This window comes from Dasypus novemcinctus, chromosome 9 (genome assembly GCF_030445035.2).
Source record: "Dasypus novemcinctus isolate mDasNov1 chromosome 9, mDasNov1.1.hap2, whole genome shotgun sequence".
In the NCBI taxonomy this organism is placed as follows: Eukaryota; Metazoa; Chordata; class Mammalia; order Cingulata; family Dasypodidae; genus Dasypus; species Dasypus novemcinctus.
Window position 1 is genome coordinate 28,439,519 of NC_080681.1, and position 22,073 is coordinate 28,461,591.

General features: G+C 36.6%; 1 protein-coding gene and 1 non-coding gene across 4 annotated transcripts in view; both read left to right on the plus strand.

Annotated features, from left to right (window-relative positions):
• The window catches only part of DPYD (dihydropyrimidine dehydrogenase), a 982,193-nt gene that overhangs the window by 947,470 nt on the left and 12,650 nt on the right, over nt 1-22,073 (plus strand). For all 3 annotated transcript variants that reach the window (XM_058303142.1, XM_058303141.2, XM_058303140.2), the window contains one exon: nt 15,003-15,146. In XM_058303142.1, coding sequence (XP_058159125.1) covers nt 15,003-15,146 — 144 coding nt within the window. The remainder of the gene's footprint in view (nt 1-15,002; nt 15,147-22,073) is intronic.
• Nucleotides 19,689-19,850, plus strand: LOC111758705 (U1 spliceosomal RNA). Its single transcript, XR_002792888.1, has one exon. It is a non-coding gene; the product is annotated as a U1 spliceosomal RNA (small nuclear RNA).

A 22,073-nucleotide genomic window follows, 5' to 3' on the forward strand; every position in this document is an offset into this window, starting at 1 on the left:
CTGACCTTTCTTTTCCTCTCTCGGCCCTATGCACCATTACCCCCTTTTTAAACCTTTCATCACAGTTTATATTCCTCCTTCACTATAAAATCTTTCTTAATCTTCTTAGTTGGAATTAATTGCTCATTGATCTAAATTGTGTCAGACCGTGCCTCTATTCCTCCACTGATCCCATTCTTTCTTATAATTACTTGGGTAACCTAGACGTTGCTTGAGATCACTCTGTCCCACTTCTGGGAGCTTTCTACAGAATTCCAAGAAATTACATTCTCCAGGTCACTTCTGCTATAAATTTCTGCTCTCAATTCTGAATCTCTCTCAAACCTTACCTCCTGTTGTTTCTATTCTTTCAGCTGTATGCCAACCCTACCATGAAACTCAACCCTAATTCCTTGATTTTCTTCCAAATTTCTCTCATGTCATTTATGTGTATAGGAGAATTTATTAAAAACTTAGGAATCATGGAGTAGGATTTAGATTGCAGCAGTGCAAACCGCTTAAAATTGGATATTAGCTCTCCCTGTTTATAAAAGCTCTTTAGCCGTCATACCATCATGCTCCACTCCTTCTTTGTCGCTCTTTCTTCTCTCTCTTTTAGCTCTTTCCATTTCCCTCTCATTTCTCTGTTCTCCCTCTGCTCCAAAATCCATTTGCATTTCTCATGCATAATAGTTGGACCATCTCTGTTTTGATTTCTCCTAAATCATTCAATCTAGATTTCATTCCCCAAATACCAAGTAAAGGTAACATGCTAGAAGTCATTTCTCTAAACATGATAATTTGTTTCTTTTGAGAAACCTGAAATTTGTTATTTACATAACACTTAAATAGTAAAATAATAACTTTTCTCACTTCACTTCCTTTGAAGATGAGTTAGTCTTCCTCACAAGGCTATCAGCTGCTTTTGGAAAGAACCACATCCTGTTCATCTTTGTAGCCCCAACACTGGCACAGTGTTTGGCAAAGAGCCAGTCCTCCATCCTTTGCTGACATTTCTTTGAGATTAAATTTTCTTCTCTTGATTGACATTATTCATAACACATATTTTGACCTCATCACTTTATAGCAGACATACTCTGCTTTCTCTTTCAGAGGAAGGTCCTTACCTTCTCATATCTTAGGAAACACTCTTAGAAGAGAAAGTTTACATCTGCTGGCTTCCCAGCAACTCTTCCAAAGGGCCACTCTCCTCCCTTGGCTATTTCTTCCACTTTGAGTCTTTTCTCCCCCATTCCTGACCTTCCCCTTCCATCTTCACTGCTTGCCATCCTACTTCACCTTATTCTTCAGAACTTAGGTCACATGCCACCTCCTCCAGAAAAATCTCTGATTCCTCAGCCTGGGAGGGGTGCACATTGTCATTGCTCTTATTTCATCCTGTGTCACCTCTACCACAATTGCCTCAGGTTATTGCAATTGTTTATTAACTGTGGGCTCTTTAAGGTCAGAGATTACTTTTTTTAAAAAAAAAGATTTATTTATTTTTATTTATTTCTTTATTTTATTTATTTCTTCCCCACCCTGGCTGTCTGTTCTCTGTATCTGTTTGCTGTGTCTACTTCATCTGCTTCTGTTGTTGTCAGCAGCACGGGAATCTGTGTTTCTTCTTGTTGCGTCATCTTGCTGTGTGCGGTGCCATTCCTGGGCAGGCTGCACTTTCTTTCACGCTGGGTGGCTCTCCTTACGGGGCACACTCCTTGCGCGTGGGGCTCCCCTACACGGGGGACACTCCTGCGTGGCAGGGCACTCCTTGCGCACATCAGCACTGCGCATGGGCCAGCTCCACACGGGTCAAGGAGGCCCGGGGTTTGAACCGCGGACCTCCCATGTGGTAGGCGGACGCCCTAACCACTGGGCCAAGTCTGCTTCCCGAGAGATTACTTTTTTACACATAAATTTCAAGAGTCTTGCACTTCAGAAATATTTTTTGAATTTACGAATCACAACTGTTATGTGAGCATGCTTTTAATATTAAGAAAACTTTATTAACTTCATTTCCTTTTTTATGTAATTATTTGGAGTTCTCCAATATTTCAAATGGCCAACAGGATTTTGTAAATACATACAAGACATTCATTCATTTATTTGTTAAGTTAAAATAAACACATGTTGAAGATTTATGGGAAGTAGGAAGCTCCAGAAATCAGTCCCTTCACCAAAACACTGAAACTCCAGTGTCTAGGGGAACCCTGTGCAGCATCCAGGGAGGAGTGAGAGGGAGAGACTGGTAAATTGCATAAAGACCAGTGAGTTTCCCCTTACCATAGTGACTACCATCCCCCTTCCCATAGCCGCATAGCCAGCAGCTGTGGTCTGATCCCAGATCTCTACCTCTATCAATTACTTCAGATGGGTGGGGATGCTCTGAGCCTGGAAACCTGGCTCTGGCCCTCCCACCCAGAGTTTGTCCTGAGGACACAGTAGCCACTCCCAGACAGCTGAGACAGTGTAAGAAACAATTAAGTTGAAATGGCCTGGGGCAAAAGACTACCTGCATTAGGTCATTCAAAAGAGTTTCCAGGAGGGTGAAAAAGTCTATTCTAAAGCGAGGAGAGAGGCTTTCGCACAATCTCCGGTAAACTGTAAACACACTATTCCTAAAGCCTCTAGAAAGACCAGGAGAAGGAGGCTCCCAGGCTCCAGACCCACCCAGACTCAGATATGACAGACCCTGCCTCTTCCATTCGTCTGTGGCTAATTTGCTTGATAGGAGACCTAAGCTCTGAAGGAGACCATCAGCAGGAGCAGAGCCAATTTGCAGAGAGAGTGAAAAGTGCTTTTTGCCTTTGTCTGTTTTGATTAGCTCTTGGCACTCAAGAAATTCTTTGTCTTATCACTACTTGGATACAACTTAAGAGATGGCCCAGAAACTAAATCCCAGAGTTAATATTTAAAAATATTAAAATGTACAGTAACAGAAGATTACAAGACAAGGAAACAAGAAATGATGACTATCCGAAAGAACTAGATAAAAATCCATAAACCTTCAACCAAGAGGACCAGATTTTGGACTTTCTGGACAGAGGCTTTAAAATAATCATTTTCAATATGCTCAAGGAGATAAAGGAAAACACAGAGAAGGTAAAAGGATATGAGTAAACAAAGAATGAACAAAATGATAATCTCTCCAGAGAAACACTGGAATTGAAGACTGCAATAACTGTAATGAAAACCTTTCTAGACAGTTTCAATAGCAGATTGGAGAGCTGGGGAAGATATAATAATAGCAGATAAAATGCACTTAAATAAAAATTAAAATGCACTTAAATAAAAATCTGTTATGAAGCATGAGGTTTGTCACTATATGTTGAGAAAGGGGTCAATTCAACAAGAAGACAACAATTATAAATATATACGCACCTAACAGTAGAACCCCCAAAATATATGAAGCAAATACTGACAGATTTAAAGGCAGAAATTGATGGTTCTACATTAATAGTAGGAGACATTAATACACCACTTGCAATAATGGATACAACATCTAGACAGAAGATCAATTAAACAAAAATAAAGAGTATTGAATGATACTCTAGGCCAGCTAGACTTAACAGACATATATAGAACATTTCACCAATATGGATCATTCTCCCAGATAAACCATATGTTAGGTCACAAAACAAATCTCAATAAATTAAAAAATATTGATATTATGCAATGTATCTTCTCTGACCACAATAGAATAAAGCTAGAAATCAATAACAGAGGGAGAAATATAAAATTCACAAATATGTAGAAATCAAACAATTAAACAACATACTCTTAAACAACCTATAGTCAAAGAGGAAATGACAAGGAAAACTAGGAGATATCTTGAGACAAAAGAAAATGCAAATACAACATGCCAAAACTTATGGTATGCAACAAAGACAGTGCTGAGAGGGAAATTTATAGCCCTGACTGCTTACATTAAAATAGAAGAAAGATTTGAAATTAGAGAACTTACCTCAAAACTAGAGGATCTAGAAAAGAAGAGCAAACTAAAGTCAAAACAAAGTGAAGAAAGGAAATCACAAAATTAGAGTGGAGATAAATGATATACAGAATTTATGAAAAAACAGAATCAACAAAACCAAATATCCTTCTTTGAAAGATCAGTAAAATTGACAAAAGTTTAGTTTGGCTGACAGGGAAAAAATAGAGGGGACACCAATAACTAAATTCAGAAATGAAAAGGGGACATTACTAATGACCCCAAAAAATGAAATGGACTTGAAGATGATACTCTGAACAACTGTATGGCAGCATATTGGATAACCTGGATGAAATGGACGACTTTCTAGAAACACACAAACTACCTGCACTGACTCAAGAAGAAACAGAAGATGTCAACAAACCAATAGCTTACCTAGAAGACTGAATCAGTAATCAAATACCTCTCAAAAAAGAAAAACCCAGGACCAGATGGCTTAACAGGTGAATTTTTCCAAACACTCCAAAAATTAACAACTTTCCTTCTCAAAGCTTTCCAAAAAATTGAAGAGGTGGGAGCAGTCCCTAATCCATTTTATGAGGCTAACCCTCATACCATAGCCAGATAAGGATAACAAAGAAAACTATTGATCAATATCCTTTAGGCATATAGATGCAAAAATCCTCAACAAAACACTAGCATACCAAATTCAACAACACATCAAAAGAATTATATAACATGATTAAGTGGGATTCATCCCATGAATGCAAGGGTGGTTCAACATAAAATCAATTAATGTAATGTACCACATGAACCAGAACAATGGAAAAAATCACATTATCATTTCAATTGATGCAGAAAAGGCATTTGACAAAAAAAACTCCTTCTTGGTAAAACACTTAGAAAATGTAGAATAGAAGGAAACGCCCTCAACATCATAAAGGGCACTAGTGAAAAATACACAGCTAACATCATACGCAATGGTGAAAGACAAAAAGCTTCCCCTCTAAGATCAGGAATGAGACAAGGATTGCCATTGTGACAGTTTCGATTTGGTGAATTCTAAGAAGAGATTATGTTTTTGAACTAATTCATTCCTGTGGATGTAAGGCTCTTTGAGTGCATTAAATTCAGTTAAGGTGCCCTTTAATGAGATCACTTAATTAGATAGCTTTAGGGTTTTCATTGGACTACATCAATGAGGCTTGACTCAGGTGAGACTCGGACCTCTTGCTGGGTTTTATATAAAGGAGGCACAAAGAGCGAGAGAAACAGAGAACAAAAGCTGCCTTATTTTTTATCCTGCCATATAAGAGTGGACTGGAGGATTGCTAGCAGTCAAAGCTCAATCACGAAGCCCCCAAAGGCCTGACGATGGAGCAGTTCAAGGCTGAAGACATGAGCCATATGCCTTATAATCACAGCTGAGCTCAGGAAGAAAACAGAGGAGCCAAGACTGAGAGAGGAGGCCCAGAAAGAGGCAGTCCCTATGCCTTGTTGCCCACAGCTGTGCTCTGGGAGATAGTAGATTCTGGAGGAAAGGCAGGGCTGCCATCTTTGCCCTACAGAGGATGAGAAAGCATCTCTGATGGTGCTTTGCTCTGGACATTTCATGGCCTTGAAACTATAAGCTTTTACCCTACATAATATTCCCATTATAAAAGCCACCCCATTTCTGGTACTTTGCTTCAGCAGCTCTGTGGCAAACTAAGACAGAAATTAATTTAATGCAATCAAAAGGCTTCACACCCACGGGAATGGATTAGTTCAAAAACATAATCTCTTTTTGGGATATACCAAATTCAAACTTCCACACTCCACCTTCTGAATCCCAAAAATCTATGCTTCCATATACAAAATACATTCATTACATTACAATATTTCAAAAACTTTTAAATCATTACACATGCAGTCTGTCTTGGGTCAGAATTTCCCTCTGACCCTAGACCTACGAAACTTAGAAAATAAGTTATCTGTTTCCAATATGCAAAAGGAGACAGTAATGGAGAAACATTTGCATTACAGTAAGGAGAAATTAGAAGGAAAACACAAGTCATGGGTCCCAAACAGGTCTGAAAATATTAAGGGGATACTCCATTAGGTTTTACAGTTTTAGGGTAAAAGCTTACAGTTCCAGTGCCATGAAATGTCCAAAGCAAAGCACCATCATAGATGCTTTCTTACCAAAGTCAGCTACTGGTGATCCAGCCATGTGGTAAAGATGGCAGCCTATCTCTGCCAAGGCCTCTGCCTTCCCCTTCAGAACCTACCATCTCCCAGAACTTAGCTGTGGGCACCTAGGCAAAAGGTTTGTCTCTTTCTGGGCCTCCTCTCTCAGTCTTGGCTTCTCCACTTCCTGATTTCAGCTGTGGGGTATCAGGGAAATGACTCATGTCTTCAGCCTTGAACTGATTCATGGGGACAGGCTCTTGGGGATTCTGTGCTTAAGTTTTGTCTGCTAGTGATCCTCGAGTCCTTTCTCACATGGTAGGATAAAAAAATGGCAGCTTCCTTTCTCTGTCTCTCTCTCCCTGTGTCTCCATTTGTATAATACCCAGCAAGAGCACAGAGACTCAACCTGAGTTATGCGTCACTGACTTAGTCCAAATAAAAGTTTTAAAATGATCTCACAGTAATCTAATCAAAAGGCCCTTTAACTGAATAAAATACAGTCAAAGGGCCTCACACCCACAGGAATGAATTAGTTCATAAACATAATCTTTTTTGGGAATTCACCAAATTCAAACTGTCACATCCACTGTCACCACTCTTATTCAACATTGTTCTGGAAGTTCTAGCTAGAGATTTAATTAGGCAAGGTTAAAGAAATAAAAAGGCATCCAAATTGGAAAAGAAGTAGTAGTAAACTTTCCCTGTTTGCAGATAACATGATACAGAAAATCCTGAAAAGTCTACCACGAAGCTACTGGAACTAATAAATGACTTCAGCAGAATGGCAGGGTAGAAGATCAACATAAAAAATCAGTGCTGTTTCTATACACTAGGAATAAATAATTGGAAGAAGAAATCAAGAAAAAAAATCCATTAACAATAGTAATTACAGGAATGAAATATATAGGCATAAATCTAACCAAAGATGTAAAGGACTTATATGCAGAAAACTACAAGGCATTGCTGAAAGAAATAAAAGAATACCTAAATAAGTGGAAAGACATTCCTTATTCATAGATTGGAAGACTAAATGTTAAGATATCCATTTCACCCACAACAATATACTATTTCAACACAATCCCTATCAAAATTCCAACAACCTTCTTTGTAGAAATGGAAAAGCCAGTCATCAAATATATATGGGAAGGTAAAGGGTCCCAAATAGTTAAAGTCATCATGAAAAAGAGGAATAATGTTCTAGGATTCACACTACCAGTCTCGAAACTCATTGCAAAGCCATAATAATGAAAATAGTATGGTACTGGAACATGGACAGAAATAGAGAACCAATAGAATAGAACTGAAAGCTCAGAAATCAACCCTCACATTTATGGCCAACTGATTTTTATCAAGGATACCAAGTCCACTCAGTAAAGAGAGAATAGGCTCTCCCATAAATTGTTCTGGGAAAACTATATGTCCACACTACCTCACACCATATAAAAAATCAACTCAAAATCAATTCTACACTTAAATATAAGAACTAGAACCATAAAACTACTAGAAGAAAACCTAGAAAATCATCTTCAGGATCTTGTGTTAGGCAACAAAAAAAAAAAATAGATAAATGGGGCCTCAGAAAATTTTAAAATGTGTACTAAAGGACTTTATCCTGAAAGTTAAAAGACAACCTACTCAATGAGAGAAAATATTTGGAAAACACATATCTGATATACAAATGACCAAAAAGCACATGAAAAGATGCTCAACATAACTATTGTGGAGATGCAAATCAAATCCACAATAAGATACCGTTTTGTATTCATTATAATAGCTATTATTAAGAAAATGGAAATTACAGGTGTTGGAGATGTGGAGAAATGGAGGGACTCATTCATTATTGGTGGCAATGTAAAATCATTCAGCTGCTGTGGAAGACATTTTGGTAGTTCTTCAGAAAGTTAAGTATAAAATTACCATATGACCACACAATGCCACATTTAAGTATATACCAAAAAATTTTGAAAACTGGGACTTGAACAGATATTTGCACAGCAATATTCATAATGGCTTTATTCACAATTGCCAAAAGATGGAAATAACCCAAGTGTCCATCAACCTGTGGAAGGATAAATGTGGTATATACGTATGTGGTGGTTTGAAAGTGTATGTACCCCAGAAAAATATGTTCTTAAATATAACCCATTCCTGTGGGTGTCAACACATTGTAAATAGACCATTTTGATACAGCTACTTCAGTTAAGGTGGAAACTCCTCATTCAGGGTACATCTTAATTCTATTACTGTAATCCTTTATAAATGGAGTACAGAGAGAGAGAGAGAAGGAAAAAAAGTCATGGAATCAAGAAGATGAAACCAATAAAACCTGGAAGAGAAGGAGAAACCCAACAGATACCACCGTGTGCCTTGGCATGTGACAGAACAGAGCTGTCAAGAATTGCTGGCAGCTGATCTTCAGGAATAAAGCATCTTTGGATGATCCATTGATTTGGACATTTTCCTTGTCTCAAAACTCTAAGTGAATAAGTTCCCATTGTTTAAGCCAACCCATTTCATGGTGTTTGCTTCAGCAGCCTGAAAAACTAAAGCAACATACAGTAGAATATTATTCAGCCATGAAAAGGAATGAAGTTCAACATGGATGATTCTTGAAGACATCACTCTGAGTGAAATAAGCCAAATATTTTATGACCTCACTGATATGAAATTATTAGAATAAGCAAACTCATACAGTCAGAATCTAGAATATAGGTTACCAGGGGACAGGGTGGGGATAGGGAATGGGGAATTGATAATTCAATGGCACAGAGTCCTATTTGCATTGATGATAAAGTTTTGGTAACGGGTAGTGGTGATGGTAGCACAACATCGTGACCATAATTACCAGCACTGAATAAATTATATACATAGAGAGAGTACCTCTTATTAGTTAGATCAAAAGCCAAATCTCTAGGACATCAACTGGGGAAGATGGAAGTGTAGGCTATTGGTGATTAGGCAGCATATTAGTTAGTCTTTTCTAGGGAACAGAATCAACAGGAGATATCTGTAAATAGTATGAGATTTTATAAGATTCTCTCACATTACCTTGGGGATGCAGAAGACCAGCTTCCACAGGCAGGCTGCAAACCAGGGACTCCAATGAAAGTCCAGTGAAGGTCCTTGATGAGTTTCCAGGAGATGTTGGCTGTCCAAAGATGAGCTTGGAAATTCTCTCTGAATGCTGAAATCACTTCCCCTTTAAAGGCATTCAACTAATTGGATAAAACATCATTTATTGCTGGTGGCAATCTCCCTGTTTTGATCATATATGTAATCAGCCACCTATGCAGTAACTTACTGATGACTAAAGCCCATAAATGTCCTTGTATTACAATTAGCTCAGTGTTTACTTGACCAAACAACTGGGCACAATTACCTGGCCAAGTTGACACATTAGCCTGAGCATCACAGTCAATGAAGTAAAAATACAAGGATTAAAATATGGCCAGATTACTCTGGAGCACTCTGAGAAACTCCTGACACTGGGTAGGTTCTCAATAAAGGAGATTACTTAGATGCTAAGACCAAATTGAAACTAAAAAGCTAAATGGCGTGTACCAGATGAAAAGGGTAGGGAGGGGACATTTCAAGCAGAAAGACTGCATGAGCATACATGGAATTAAACAGAACATGGTACACAGAGCTTAAGCAGCAGTTAAGGTTTATGGGAATAGATCGGCAGACCTGCACTTTACAAACATTCCATTTTTTAACATACCAGCATCGTGAGTAAGATACTGTTATCCTCATTTCATTGACAAGGACAATTAGTAACAATATGGTTACAAAATCTGCTCATATACACACAGCTAATGAGTACAAAACTGGGATTTTAATGCAAATTCAACTCTTAAATCAGTACCATAGCCACTATGCTTATGTTGGCTTTCTACTTACACTAGGAAGCAAGCTATAATTGCTTTTTACATGTATGACATCAGATTATTATTAGTCAAATTTGTATGCATGAATTTATCTGGTTAAGCTAATAGTCATATTTCATTAATTTTGTACATTTTTCATTTCCACCTAGTATCCCAGTTTACACAATTGGGCACCGGATTATATCATGAAAACATATATAGATGAACTTTCCTCTTTTATCTTACTGTTTCCCGCTGTCCAAATTTGATATCACAAAAAAACTCCTTACTGTTTTATCAGTGATTAAGCATCACATGCCAATTATCATAGGAAAATCTAAGTTTCTCAATCTAAGTCATACTAAAACTGATTTTGAAATTAAAATCAGGGTAAAATTTAAGCAACTGATTATGTCATAATGGAGGAGAAAAGTAAGAAAAGTAAGTGAATTGAGAAATGACAGAACAGAGAAGGCATTTCTTACTCTACCATGCTCCCTTGCATCATTATGACCTTATGATGATGAAATTAGTGTGTGTTAGGAGCTATGTGTGAATCACAGCATTTAAACCATACAATGACCAATTTCAGAGATGATGAAACAGACTAAGAACCTGTGCTCCCAGACCTTATGCCACATGGATCCCACATATATTTTAGATATTCAATAAGTTCTCTGATTGCCTTCTTGATTTTTAAGATCAACTCTTTCAAGGTTTATTCTTCATTTTTTTCTCCAATTCTTGGTCATTTGATTGAGTTCAAACAGTTTCCAAGAAGTTTTGTGTGTCATGCCTTTAAATAACTGCAATAACTGGGTACTCTTGACATGCAATTCAATCTAACATAGCTCTTAATGAATAGCAAGAGATATTTATAAAACTAATAATAATGATAACTGTACACATACCTTGTGGAAATTATGTAAGCTTTAGCATAGCACAGCACAATTCCTGGCCCAGAGTAGGCATTCAATATTGTATTTGTTGAATAAATAACAAAAGATGTGTAAATAATGTGACTATGTCATATATGGACCATGACTCGAAAAAGAAAAAGAAGCCAACTTTTAAATACTTATGAAGTATATATCATTTATGTCTAATTTTTCCTTCTGTATATGTATCACTCAGTATAAACCTGAAATCCTTTTATCTTTTCACTTGTCATTGTTTACTTTTCTTGCTGTTATGGTTTCCAAAAAGATACGAGAGAATTATTAGGAAAAAGGAGTTGATCCATTACAGTACTATAGACCAATGCTGTTAGCCAACTCACTGCCATTCTCATAAAAATTATGGAGTTTAAACTGGAAGTACTAGTACCTGTTTCTGTTTGGATCAAGAACCCTTTTCTACTTCATAATATGCTCAATTACATTTAGATTGATCCATGAATAAATTATCATCCAAATAGACTTCTTTACCTTAAAGCTTTGCTGGCTTAAGGTATCATTGTTGATTCATTATGTTGTCACTTTTCTATCGGCAATGTAATGCTTTTTATATCTGGATAGAGACAGTTTTAGTGTGAGATACTGTTATCTTTAAATGAGTAGGATTTAGCTTTACTGTTGAGAACAAATTCATCAATGATGAATCCCTGGAGAAACTGTTGAAACAAAAATCACACCATTTTTAAGCTTTGTTCAGTTCATCAGTTACAAAGCAGCTTTTGATAGTCCTAAAGAACTTTTTCCTTTGTTTAAGAAATATAGCACGATGCTCAAAACCTCTCGCTTTGAGTTTCCGCAGGCTACAACTTTTTCTGTAAGAAAATAATGAATGAAGAAGAAAAGCTCCTGTTGTTGGCTCTTTCAAGCCCTGCTGCTTCTTCTCCTGCAATGGGAAATCAATTAACTATATGTTCAGGCAGAGATTTGAAATAAATGCTTTATTAATCATCACTGATTGTACACCTACACAGTGACTAACTATGCATGCATCTCCGCTCTTTGTTTTATCTTACTTTGCTTTGTGGTGTTTGTTTGCTTTTGCAAAATCACAACACAAACATTTATTTCAATGTAGAAGGTGTAGAAGTGATGGGTGCAGGAAGAATTGATCTTTTCTATGTGCAGAAAGCTTAACTTTTAAAATGTTCAGTCGCCAATACACTAGAGCCATTTTAATATGTATAATGTAATAAATATATCACTTAACTTCATCTTACTAACCTGGAAAACAAAATGTCTACGGTAGCCTTGAAGTTTTGGAAGCTGGTAGTCCACCTCGGTCTCATAAATCTCTACATGACAGTAAGGAACCACATGCAAATGAACCCTATCTGATTTGGAAATACATGTTGGGAGGTTGAGGGAGCAGTCACTGATATTTTTGTACCTTCAATTTAAAGAAAAATTTCGGCAACAGATTTACTTTTATTCCATTGATGCTTCTAACCAATGCACAAAGAAAATGCAAATAAAATATTTACATTAAATTAAGAGCATCACCTTAAGACTAATTATAAAAATTGATCACACTAGAATCATTGCACTGTTAGCCATGGAAAGGCTGCCTAGCATAATTTACATATGGTTACGAGGTCAACCACTGCCAAAACTTAACAGAAAATATTAGGCGTTTAGGTGTTTACCCAGGCTGTATTCTGTTCAGGATGAAAAGATTTCAAACACTTTTTTTATTTATGATTATTATCAATACTGTTATTACTGGAACAATTTGGATCATCATGGTTTAAATTTAACATCTTTTCTCTACATTTGCATTAAAAAGTAACTTAAATGTAATCGGACTGGTTAGGGGAAAAATACTTTGTTTAGTAGTAATATTTTGACAGTGCCCTTTAATCAATTAGTTAAAAAGGTTTAAAAACAATGCAAGTTATTGGTGTTAGGGTGAGATGTTATATATGTTTGTTTGATGTTATATATATTTGTTTTGTAAGTTCACAACTATTCTACATTTGTTGTTTATGTATGTTTATGAGTGATATATTTCAATAAATTTTTTTTAAAAAGTAATTTAAATGGAAAAGAAAAGATTCCATTCTGATCTATGTTTAAAAGAAATAGGCCAAAAATGTCCAAGAAACTTTCTTTTTAACAGCCTTTACAAAACTCTTAGGTAGAATTAGGTGGTGTTGCTAAGGTAAGGACCAGTCAGGGAGCCATGATAATGGTTCAGAGTCTCCTGGTGCTTGCTAGAATGAGGGATCCGCTAGAACCAGAGGTCGAGTGTTTTGACACTTGACCATTCTTGATAATCTTCAAAAATATGAGATTAGGATTTAGGTGCCCTTGATATATAAGATTAGTGTGAAAGGAGTGTCATTTTGACAAGATTTATATCGTATACACGTGTGTTTACAACCTTACGAGGTATTATCTGTATCCCAGGGGCATTTCTTTGGCACCAGATGCAATCCCTAACACCTCATCCACCCCAGGAAAAATTCATCTATAAGGAGACACTCAAACAAACACTACCTTTTCTATATTAAGGAGGCTTACCTATTTGATAAATATTGAGAATTTCTTTTATACCCTTATTTATTTTATGCTTTTAGCAAGTCAGCATCATTTACTTTATGGTAAAAATATCCCCAAAATACTTCTTCTTCCATCATATTATTTCATATTACTGCAACCATTAATATTGTAATATAGGAAGGCACTAAGGTGTAGAGGAAAAAGTACGTAGTTCTAGAAATTAATTTGGCATTCATAACATTGTTTCCCTTTGCTTGGCTTGTCATAATTACAGTGAATTGATAGTGGAAGAAATGATCTTAGATATTTCTACATAAATATGTTCCCTGCTAATATAAATTTATAGTTGCAGTTTTCAGTTTGGCTTGATCGTGGAACTTGGTTTAAGTTTACTTTGCATACTCTACTGAGAGCTTGAGGGGATAGGAGAACGCATTTTCATGAGGCATTGTGCAACCTGGGTAGTGGAGGCCAGTGTTTTGAAACAAGAGTGATTTTTCACTGAAGCATTTGCTAGGTCAGAGATCCGGATGACCTTGAAGTGCTGTAGTTTTCCAGACCTCCATCAGCTAGATAAATGGGCTGTATTCTGCAGGAGAGAGGGGTGTTTTTGCAGTCATATAAAAGAGACCTAGCAATTCCAGGTTACAGACTGACACAAAACATTTGGAATTCAGTGGTGTCTATCACCAGCAATGTATGCCAGTAAAAGTGAAAAATCAAAGGTTCTAGAAGAGGGGAAGGACAAAGTGAAGAGGAAATAATCGTGGGATAATGAATGGTATGAGGGCATTTTTATGTTAACTTGAAACCACTTAGCATTTTTCCATGACGCTCAGGTATCTTTCTAAATGAACTCTGTAGAGTACAATTGAATAACCTTGAGATTTAAAGCTCCATGATGTGATTTTGAATACTGATGGAGTTTGTTTAGCCACGGTGACATTTCCTTTGCTTTTCGTTTCTATTTTTGCCTTCCTCATGCAAAATAAAATTTGTTTTCTATTCAGAGAAATCAATATTTTTACCATTTTGCTTTTCAGCTATTCCAGTAAATTGCAATCAACATTAGTTACAGTCCTTAAAAAGATGTAGTAAGAATTTGAACACAATAAAATAGAGATACAGATTAGAACTTTGGCGAAGTACCTTTGCTATTGACAAAAGCATTTGTCAGGGACTGTGGCTATGTCTATATTGTGCTAAAAACCTGATGAAGGGGGATAAAGCATCGATAGGTTTCACCTTCTGTCTATACCAAACAACAAATGATTTAACTAATACCTGTTATTTTAAGTGAATGGATTTGTTTTACCATTGTGAGCTTTATTCCCTTTAGAAATGTATTTTAATTAACATTTGTATATTTAATATGCACATATTTGGTAAAGATATTGTCCTCTTGGTTATTTTAATAATTTATGGAATCTGATGCCTATTTAAGACTAGTGGTCCAAAAATGAATGAGGACCTTGTTAGAGATATGAAAGAATCTCAAAATACACATTTGTTTCTTGATAATGCTTATGTGCTTTTATCCTCCCATTTTTCTTTTTTATGAGCTGATGTGATTTCTTATTTTGAGTGTTTTCCTTTTAGAAACTGCCAAGTTTTGGACCTTATCTTGAGATACGCAAAAAAATCATAGCAGAGCACAAGATTAGACTGAAAGAGCAAAATGCAGCTTTCTCACCACTGGAGAGAAAATGTTTTATCCCACAAAAGCCTATTCCTGCCATCAAGGTAAGTATTAAGAACATAGAAATGTGTCTGTTTGCTGTTTAAATATATAAATATAGCTTAAGTGTTTAATTTTATTACTGATTTTGTTTTGGAAATACAGTGAAAGTTTTAAAAATTCTGTCTATGGTGAAAACTGCCTTTAAATTATAAAACAACCTCTTCTATTTGTATTTTTATTCTGTTTTGTACACTGTCAAACATATATTTCATGAAGACTTTTGTACATATTAGTATGTTGGGAGATATTAAACTGAATTTGTTGTCCTCTTATGGTATTTAAACATTATTATAATATCCAGTTAACTCCAAGAGAGCTTACATTAGTCATGCAAAACCATTAAATTATCAGTACTACTACATTCTCTGTACATTTAATGAAACTGAATTTGGATTTACCAGAGTCACTTTAATAAATAACCATGTTTAAAGACAGTGACCATAAGGAAGGCTTATGAAATTATTTCTTTCATCAAAATATGCAACAAACTTCATAAGATTTTAGGAGGTTATATTAATAAAAGAAGAATTTCCTGGATTAAACGTGGGACTACTCTGTCACCCTGCTTGGGTTCAAATTATGCACAGTCATCATAGTGCTACATGACTTTGCCTCAGTTAACTAATCTGTAGAATGGAGATAATTAAGACAGCTGCCTCATAGGGTTATAAACAAGATAATGGGTAAAGTACTTTTAGCATAGTACCTGTGCCAAGTAAGTCCTAAATAAATGTTTCCTACTACTAGTTGTTATTATGTTAGGAATGGACAAATTGAAAGAAATAACAGGTTAAGGTGACTTTCCATTCCCATTTTGTCCAGTAACATCCATTTTGTCCAATAAATCATGAATGAGGTTAGGAATGTATATATAAAGCTCTGGAGTCCAAACACACAGGAAGATTTGAAGGATCCTATTTTATTTTTCAGCTAATTTTTATTGCATACCTACCATGAGATAAGCAACTGAGCAACTATAATAAAATCAATAAAACAGACACAGCCTCTGTCCTCATGAAGCATGTAGAATAGAGAAAGAAACAGGTCTTTTAAAAAGAATCACACTAGTAATTATAAAATCATATTCTAGATATGAGTGATATAGAAAACCCACAAGATATACAGTCACTCTTTCATATCAAGACCTAATTTAGACTGGAGGGGCCCAGGCAGTAACATTTAAGGAGCTCCATAGACTAGGTAGGAATTAGAAGGGTGAGGGGTAAAGGGAATGTTCCAGGTGAGCCAGAATGAGGTCCTGGATTTGAAGAGTGGCCTTAGTGATAGACACAGAGACAACAATGACACAGATCAAGTCTGGTGAATTCCTCCTCCACAGCATAGTGATTCTCACTGTATATTGATGGGCAAGGGATAGTGAGGAGCTCAGATCAAGAAGATTAAGATGATTAGATCTTTGATGGTTCCATTAATTGAGATAAAGAAAAATGAAAGATACCAAATTAAGGTTTTATACTTAGTGTTTCTTTGGTTTGATGTTGTTGTTTTTTTGCTTGTTTATTTTTTTAATCTTGGATGGGAGGAGGAAAAGTTTAGGGTTAAGTATATTGAACTTAATGGACTCAAGAGAATTATGGCCTGTGATGGGGGAGATAAAGGGAAAAGAACTTCTGTTTTTGACTGCCTCCTGTGTGTCAGACACAAGATATGGTTCCTATATATGTTCTTAACTCTTACTTATCCTAAGACCCTTTGAGGGAATAGGGAGCACTGGGGAAGTGTTTTATTTTGCTAAGACTGCCAATGCAAAATGCAAAATACCAGAAATAGATTGGCTTTTATAATGGGAAATTTATTAGGGTAAAAGCTTACCATTCCCAAACAACATTCTTCTATCAATATACGACACCATGGTGGAATATTTGTTACAGATTATGACATAATATCATCTGATTATTACCATAGCATACATTTGGCACACTTTAAGCCTGTGAAAATGTCCAAATCAAGGCATCATCAGAGATACGGTTTCATGGACTCCTGCCATGTGGCAAGGCAAGATGGCACTGATCTCTGGGTCTCTACCTTCCTCTCCAGGTTCACCTTGTCCTTGAGCTCAAGTGTGAGTGATCAGGCTTATGGCTCCTCTCTTTCCCAGGCCTCCCCTTTTCAGCTTTGGCTGTTCCTCTTCAGCTCTGCTGTGGGCAACAAGCACATGGCAGGGCTCCTCTCTTCATCTTTGAGCTGCTGGCCTCTCTGTGGCCTCTTTCCTTGCCTCTGTGCTCTGCAGATTCCACCCTCCTGCTTCTCAGCCTCTCAGGGCTTCTCTAGTCCTCTCTCACATAGCAGGGTAAAATAGCAGCTATCTTTCCCTCTGTTTCTGCTTTCAGTTCTTTGCTTATATAAGACTCTAGCAAAAGGGAAGACCTTACCTGGGTCATGCCTCACGACATAATTTCAATCAAATGCCCTAAAGCCAGCTAATCAAAAGTGATCTAATCAAAAGTTCCTTTAACTGAATCTAATTCAATCTAAAGGTCCCACATGCACAGGAATAAATTAGTTCAAAGAACATGACCTTTTCTAGGATTCACAAAACTTCAAACAGTCACAGGAAGTAAATGAGAAGTGATGAAATAGGAGAACCAGAAGAAAATGGTAGTGTGGGAAAACTATAAAAAGAAAAGGTCTTAAGAATGAGGAAGTGGTCCACAGACTCAGAAAGCACCAATCATTTTGGTAACACCATTTTGTATTGTTTCTTTTTCTCTTTCATATCCAGATAATAAGATTCTAAACAACTAGTTGGCAACAAGTGTCATATTCATCCATCCATTTCTTCATTCATTCTTCCAGCAAACATTAATGTGCCCCCATTATGTACCAGCACTTTTATAGTCACTAGCATTTCAGTAGTAAACACAACAAAATTCAAGCTCTCATGAAGTTTACATTTTAGTATGGAAAAGCAGAAAATAAACAAACAAGCACATATGTAGTATGTAGTATATGAGATGTAGTATGTGAGATGGTGTCAAGCAGTTTGGAGAAATTGAAATAAGGTTAGGGGAATAGGAATTGCTAGAAGAACTGATGAGGGAAAACCTCTTGGGCTAATAGTGTTGGAGTAAACATCTAAAAAATGAGTGAATAATGTGGATATCTTTGGGGGAGAACATTCCATTCAAAGGAAAAGAGAATGGGAAAGTCTTTGGCAAGAAACCGTAGAAGTCTTCTTGAAAGAGTGACATGATCTGACCTAATTTTTCAAAGATTCATTCTGGTTACACTGTTGAAAGAAGATCCTAGAGGGCAAGGCCAGAAAGAGGGAGGCCAGCTGGAAGGCTATTGTGACAATCTAAGGGAGAAATGGACAGAAAGGAGGATATATATTATAAATAATGTGAGAAGATCTCAGCTCTATTGTTTTAAATGAAACAATGTGTGTGAAAGTGTTGTGTACAACACAATTCAATTCAAATGTAAGGAGCCACAGTTATTGTTATTTTCATAACGAATCCTTTGCCCCTTTAACTATTATTTCAGACCCCATCTGGATGATGTGGCTGTGCTATTAGGGCATTACTTCCCATGCTCTTATTTTTTTTCTAGCGTATGTACCCAGGCATGACATATATTTCCCATAAGCTCCTTCCTTATTACTTTCGTATTTTTCCCTACAGTGTTTCTTCTGTTCCCAACATTATACTTTCCTTCTTCCCTTTCTCCTGAAAGGCCTAAGTTATCTGGTTTCATGCTTAATAGTTTCTCTGTCCACCTAAATATTTATTTTAGCCTTTTCCTTCCCTCTTTTCTGCTGGCCTCTTTATAGATTCCTCTGTTTAATAGTTTAAACTCCATGACTCTGTTTTGTTTATCCTCTCAGCTAGCACAATATGTCATTCCCCATCTGCTATAGAAAGAACCCCAGTGACCCCACAAACTTAACTAAGCCTCTATTGTTTGACCAAGTTTTTCAGTCATGCATTCAAGTTTCTGATCTACCACATCTTGTCAGGTTATGAATATGAGAGTATTATTTTTATTTTTAAGCAAGCCATGCTCAATATGTCCCTCTTTTTCCTTATTTCAGTTTGTTTCCCTTTTCCTCCAAAAAATTATGTATTTTTAATTAGAAAAAAAAAGGACTTTTGTTGACTTTAGATCTTTGTTTCTATGCAGTGTGATTTTATTCTCCATTATTTTTTAAATAAAATTTTATTGAAGTAAAAAAAATGTCCTTTCAAATATTTCAGATATGATTTAATGCTCATTTGCTTCAGAAGTAGTCTACTGCAATTATCAGTCAATCATCAAGTATTTATTGAGCATTTATTATGTGACCATCAGTGTGGTAAGGACTGTGGGAGATTCCAAGGACATACAGGCATGGGCCAAGGCTCAAGAATTTTTGTGATCTTGATGGAGATGTAGCACTAACATGTACTTATTATGCACTCACTTCAATCCAGGGACTTGTGTTAGAAACTAGGAATAAAACATGATCTTTCAAAAAGGAAATCTATCTTTATGGGGCTCATAGACTAGCAGGGGAAAAAGACACATGTTAAAAATTACTTACAATACTTCCTGACAGGGGAGATACCATGATCATGAAGGTGGTTTTCCCAGGGTAAGGCTTATCCACTGCACTCCGGGTGTGCTGACCCCTGTGATTTCCCCAGATGTGGGAAACACAACTGCATAATTTGTGGTAGTGGGGATTGTGTTAACACTTGCCCCTGTGAGGGAAAAATTATTTACAGTTCAGTCAAATATGTACAAAATGTTTTGGAAGCACAGAGGAGTGAAAGGGATTAGTTCTATCTCTGGTAATTATGGAAAGCTTCACAGAGATGGTGATATTTAAAATGGAGTTTACGAAATTAGTGTTAAGCAGGTAATTAATTTAAAAAGCTAATATTTATCGAGTACATATGAGGTTCCAGGCATTGTTCCCCGTACTTGTGAATTAACTCATTTAGTCCTCACAATAGCACTATGATGTACACTTTTTATTCCTATTTTACTGATTAAGAAATTGGCATATGGAGAAGTTAAATAACTTGCCCAAGATTACACAGCTGGGAAGATAGTAAAGCCAAGATTTGTTTCCAGAACCTAGCTCTAAGACTTCAACCCTCAAGCAATATCCTCCACCTTCTCTCATGGAAGAAAAAAATATGAAAAACAGGAAGGTGGCATTCGAAGCAAATATGTATATATACAAAGACTAATAAACACACCTGGGATAACATACAGACTTAAATACAATATGTAACCCTGGATCAACCAGATGGTAGTGTCAAAGTGGTAATCTGCATGTTAAGCTCATTCTTTTGTTCATTTGGAATTTAGAGAAAGGAAAGAAGTATCAGGCAATAATGTTATAGTTTCCATTTTCTTAATAAGGGTTAATTTATCAAAATGATGTTCGAGGGCAAGTAGATGTACTGATTGAATTGCTAAGAGATTCAGCTAAGATTTTCATCCAAGAGTAGTTATACCCAACATACAGTATGACTAAGAGTTCCTTCAGAACCAGAAGTCTTTGCTAGTCAACATGCTATCCAGCTTCTCCTTTTCTCCTTGGAATCACATGCTATCCAGCTTCTTATTTCCTAGGAATCTAAAGAATGGTCAGCAAACCCTTTACTAGGAATATATTCAGGAGAACTGAAAGCAAGTATGCGAACTGACATTTGCATACGGATGTTCATAGCAGCATTATTCACAATTGCTAAAATATGGAAAGCACCTCAAGTGTCCGTTAACCAATGAGTATATAAACAAAATGTGGTATATACTTACAATGGAATACTATTTATCTATAAGAAGAAATGAAATTAGGATACAAATGACAGCGTGGATGAACCTTGAGGACATTATGTTGAATGAAATTAGTCAGACACAAAAGGACAAATGTTATATGGCTAAAATGATGAGTAAACTCAGGGAGGTAAACTCTAGAGTATAAATTACTGGGAAATTGGATGTAGGTTGATAATGAGAGCTGATGCTTAATGTATATAGAAATTTTAATAATGTTTATTGTAAAGATGTGGAAATGAATAGAGTTGATGGTAATACATTATATATTGAGTATAATTAACACTGCTGATTTATAAATGTGATTGTGGCCAAAAGGGTTAGTCTGTGGATACAATATTTCAGTTGAAAAGAAGCTAGAGAATAATTTAGGGGATGTATAACATAGTAATTTCGGTGATGGATGAAGATTGTGGTTAATAGTATAAGAATGTTTTTTACATGGGGTTAAGAATCTGGCAATACACAGGAAAATGTAACTTATGGATATAGTTAACGGTAATATTTTGCAACAATGACAAGAATATATTATTTTAATACTAAGGGACAACAATTGAGGGAGTATAAAGAGGTAAGGAATTTTTCTTTTTGGAGTAATTAAAACATTCTAGGACGGCGGACTTGGCCCAGTGGTTAAGGCGTCCATCTACCACATGGGAGGTCCGCGGTTCAAACCCCAGGCCTCCTTGACCCGTGTGGAGCTGGCCCACGTGCAGTGCTGATGCGCGCAAGGAGTGCCCTGCCACGCAGAGGTGTCCCTGCGTAGGGGAGCCCCACGTGCAAGGAGTGTACCCCATAAGGAGAGCCGCCCAGTGTGAAAGAAAGTGCAGCCTGCCCAGGAATGGCACCACACACACGGAGAGCTGACACAACAAGATGATGCAACAAAAAGAAACACAGATTCCCGTGCCACTCACAACAACAGAAGCGGACAAAGACGACGCAGCAAATAGACACAGAGAACAGACAACCAGGGTGAGAGTGGGAAGGGGAGAGAAATAAATGAATAAATAAATCTTTAAAAAAACAACAAAACATTCTAAAATTGAGGTGTTCACAGCACAACTCTGTGATGAATATGAGAGCTACTGAGTATATACTTTGAATAGATTGTACAAATCATGGGACTATATAACTCA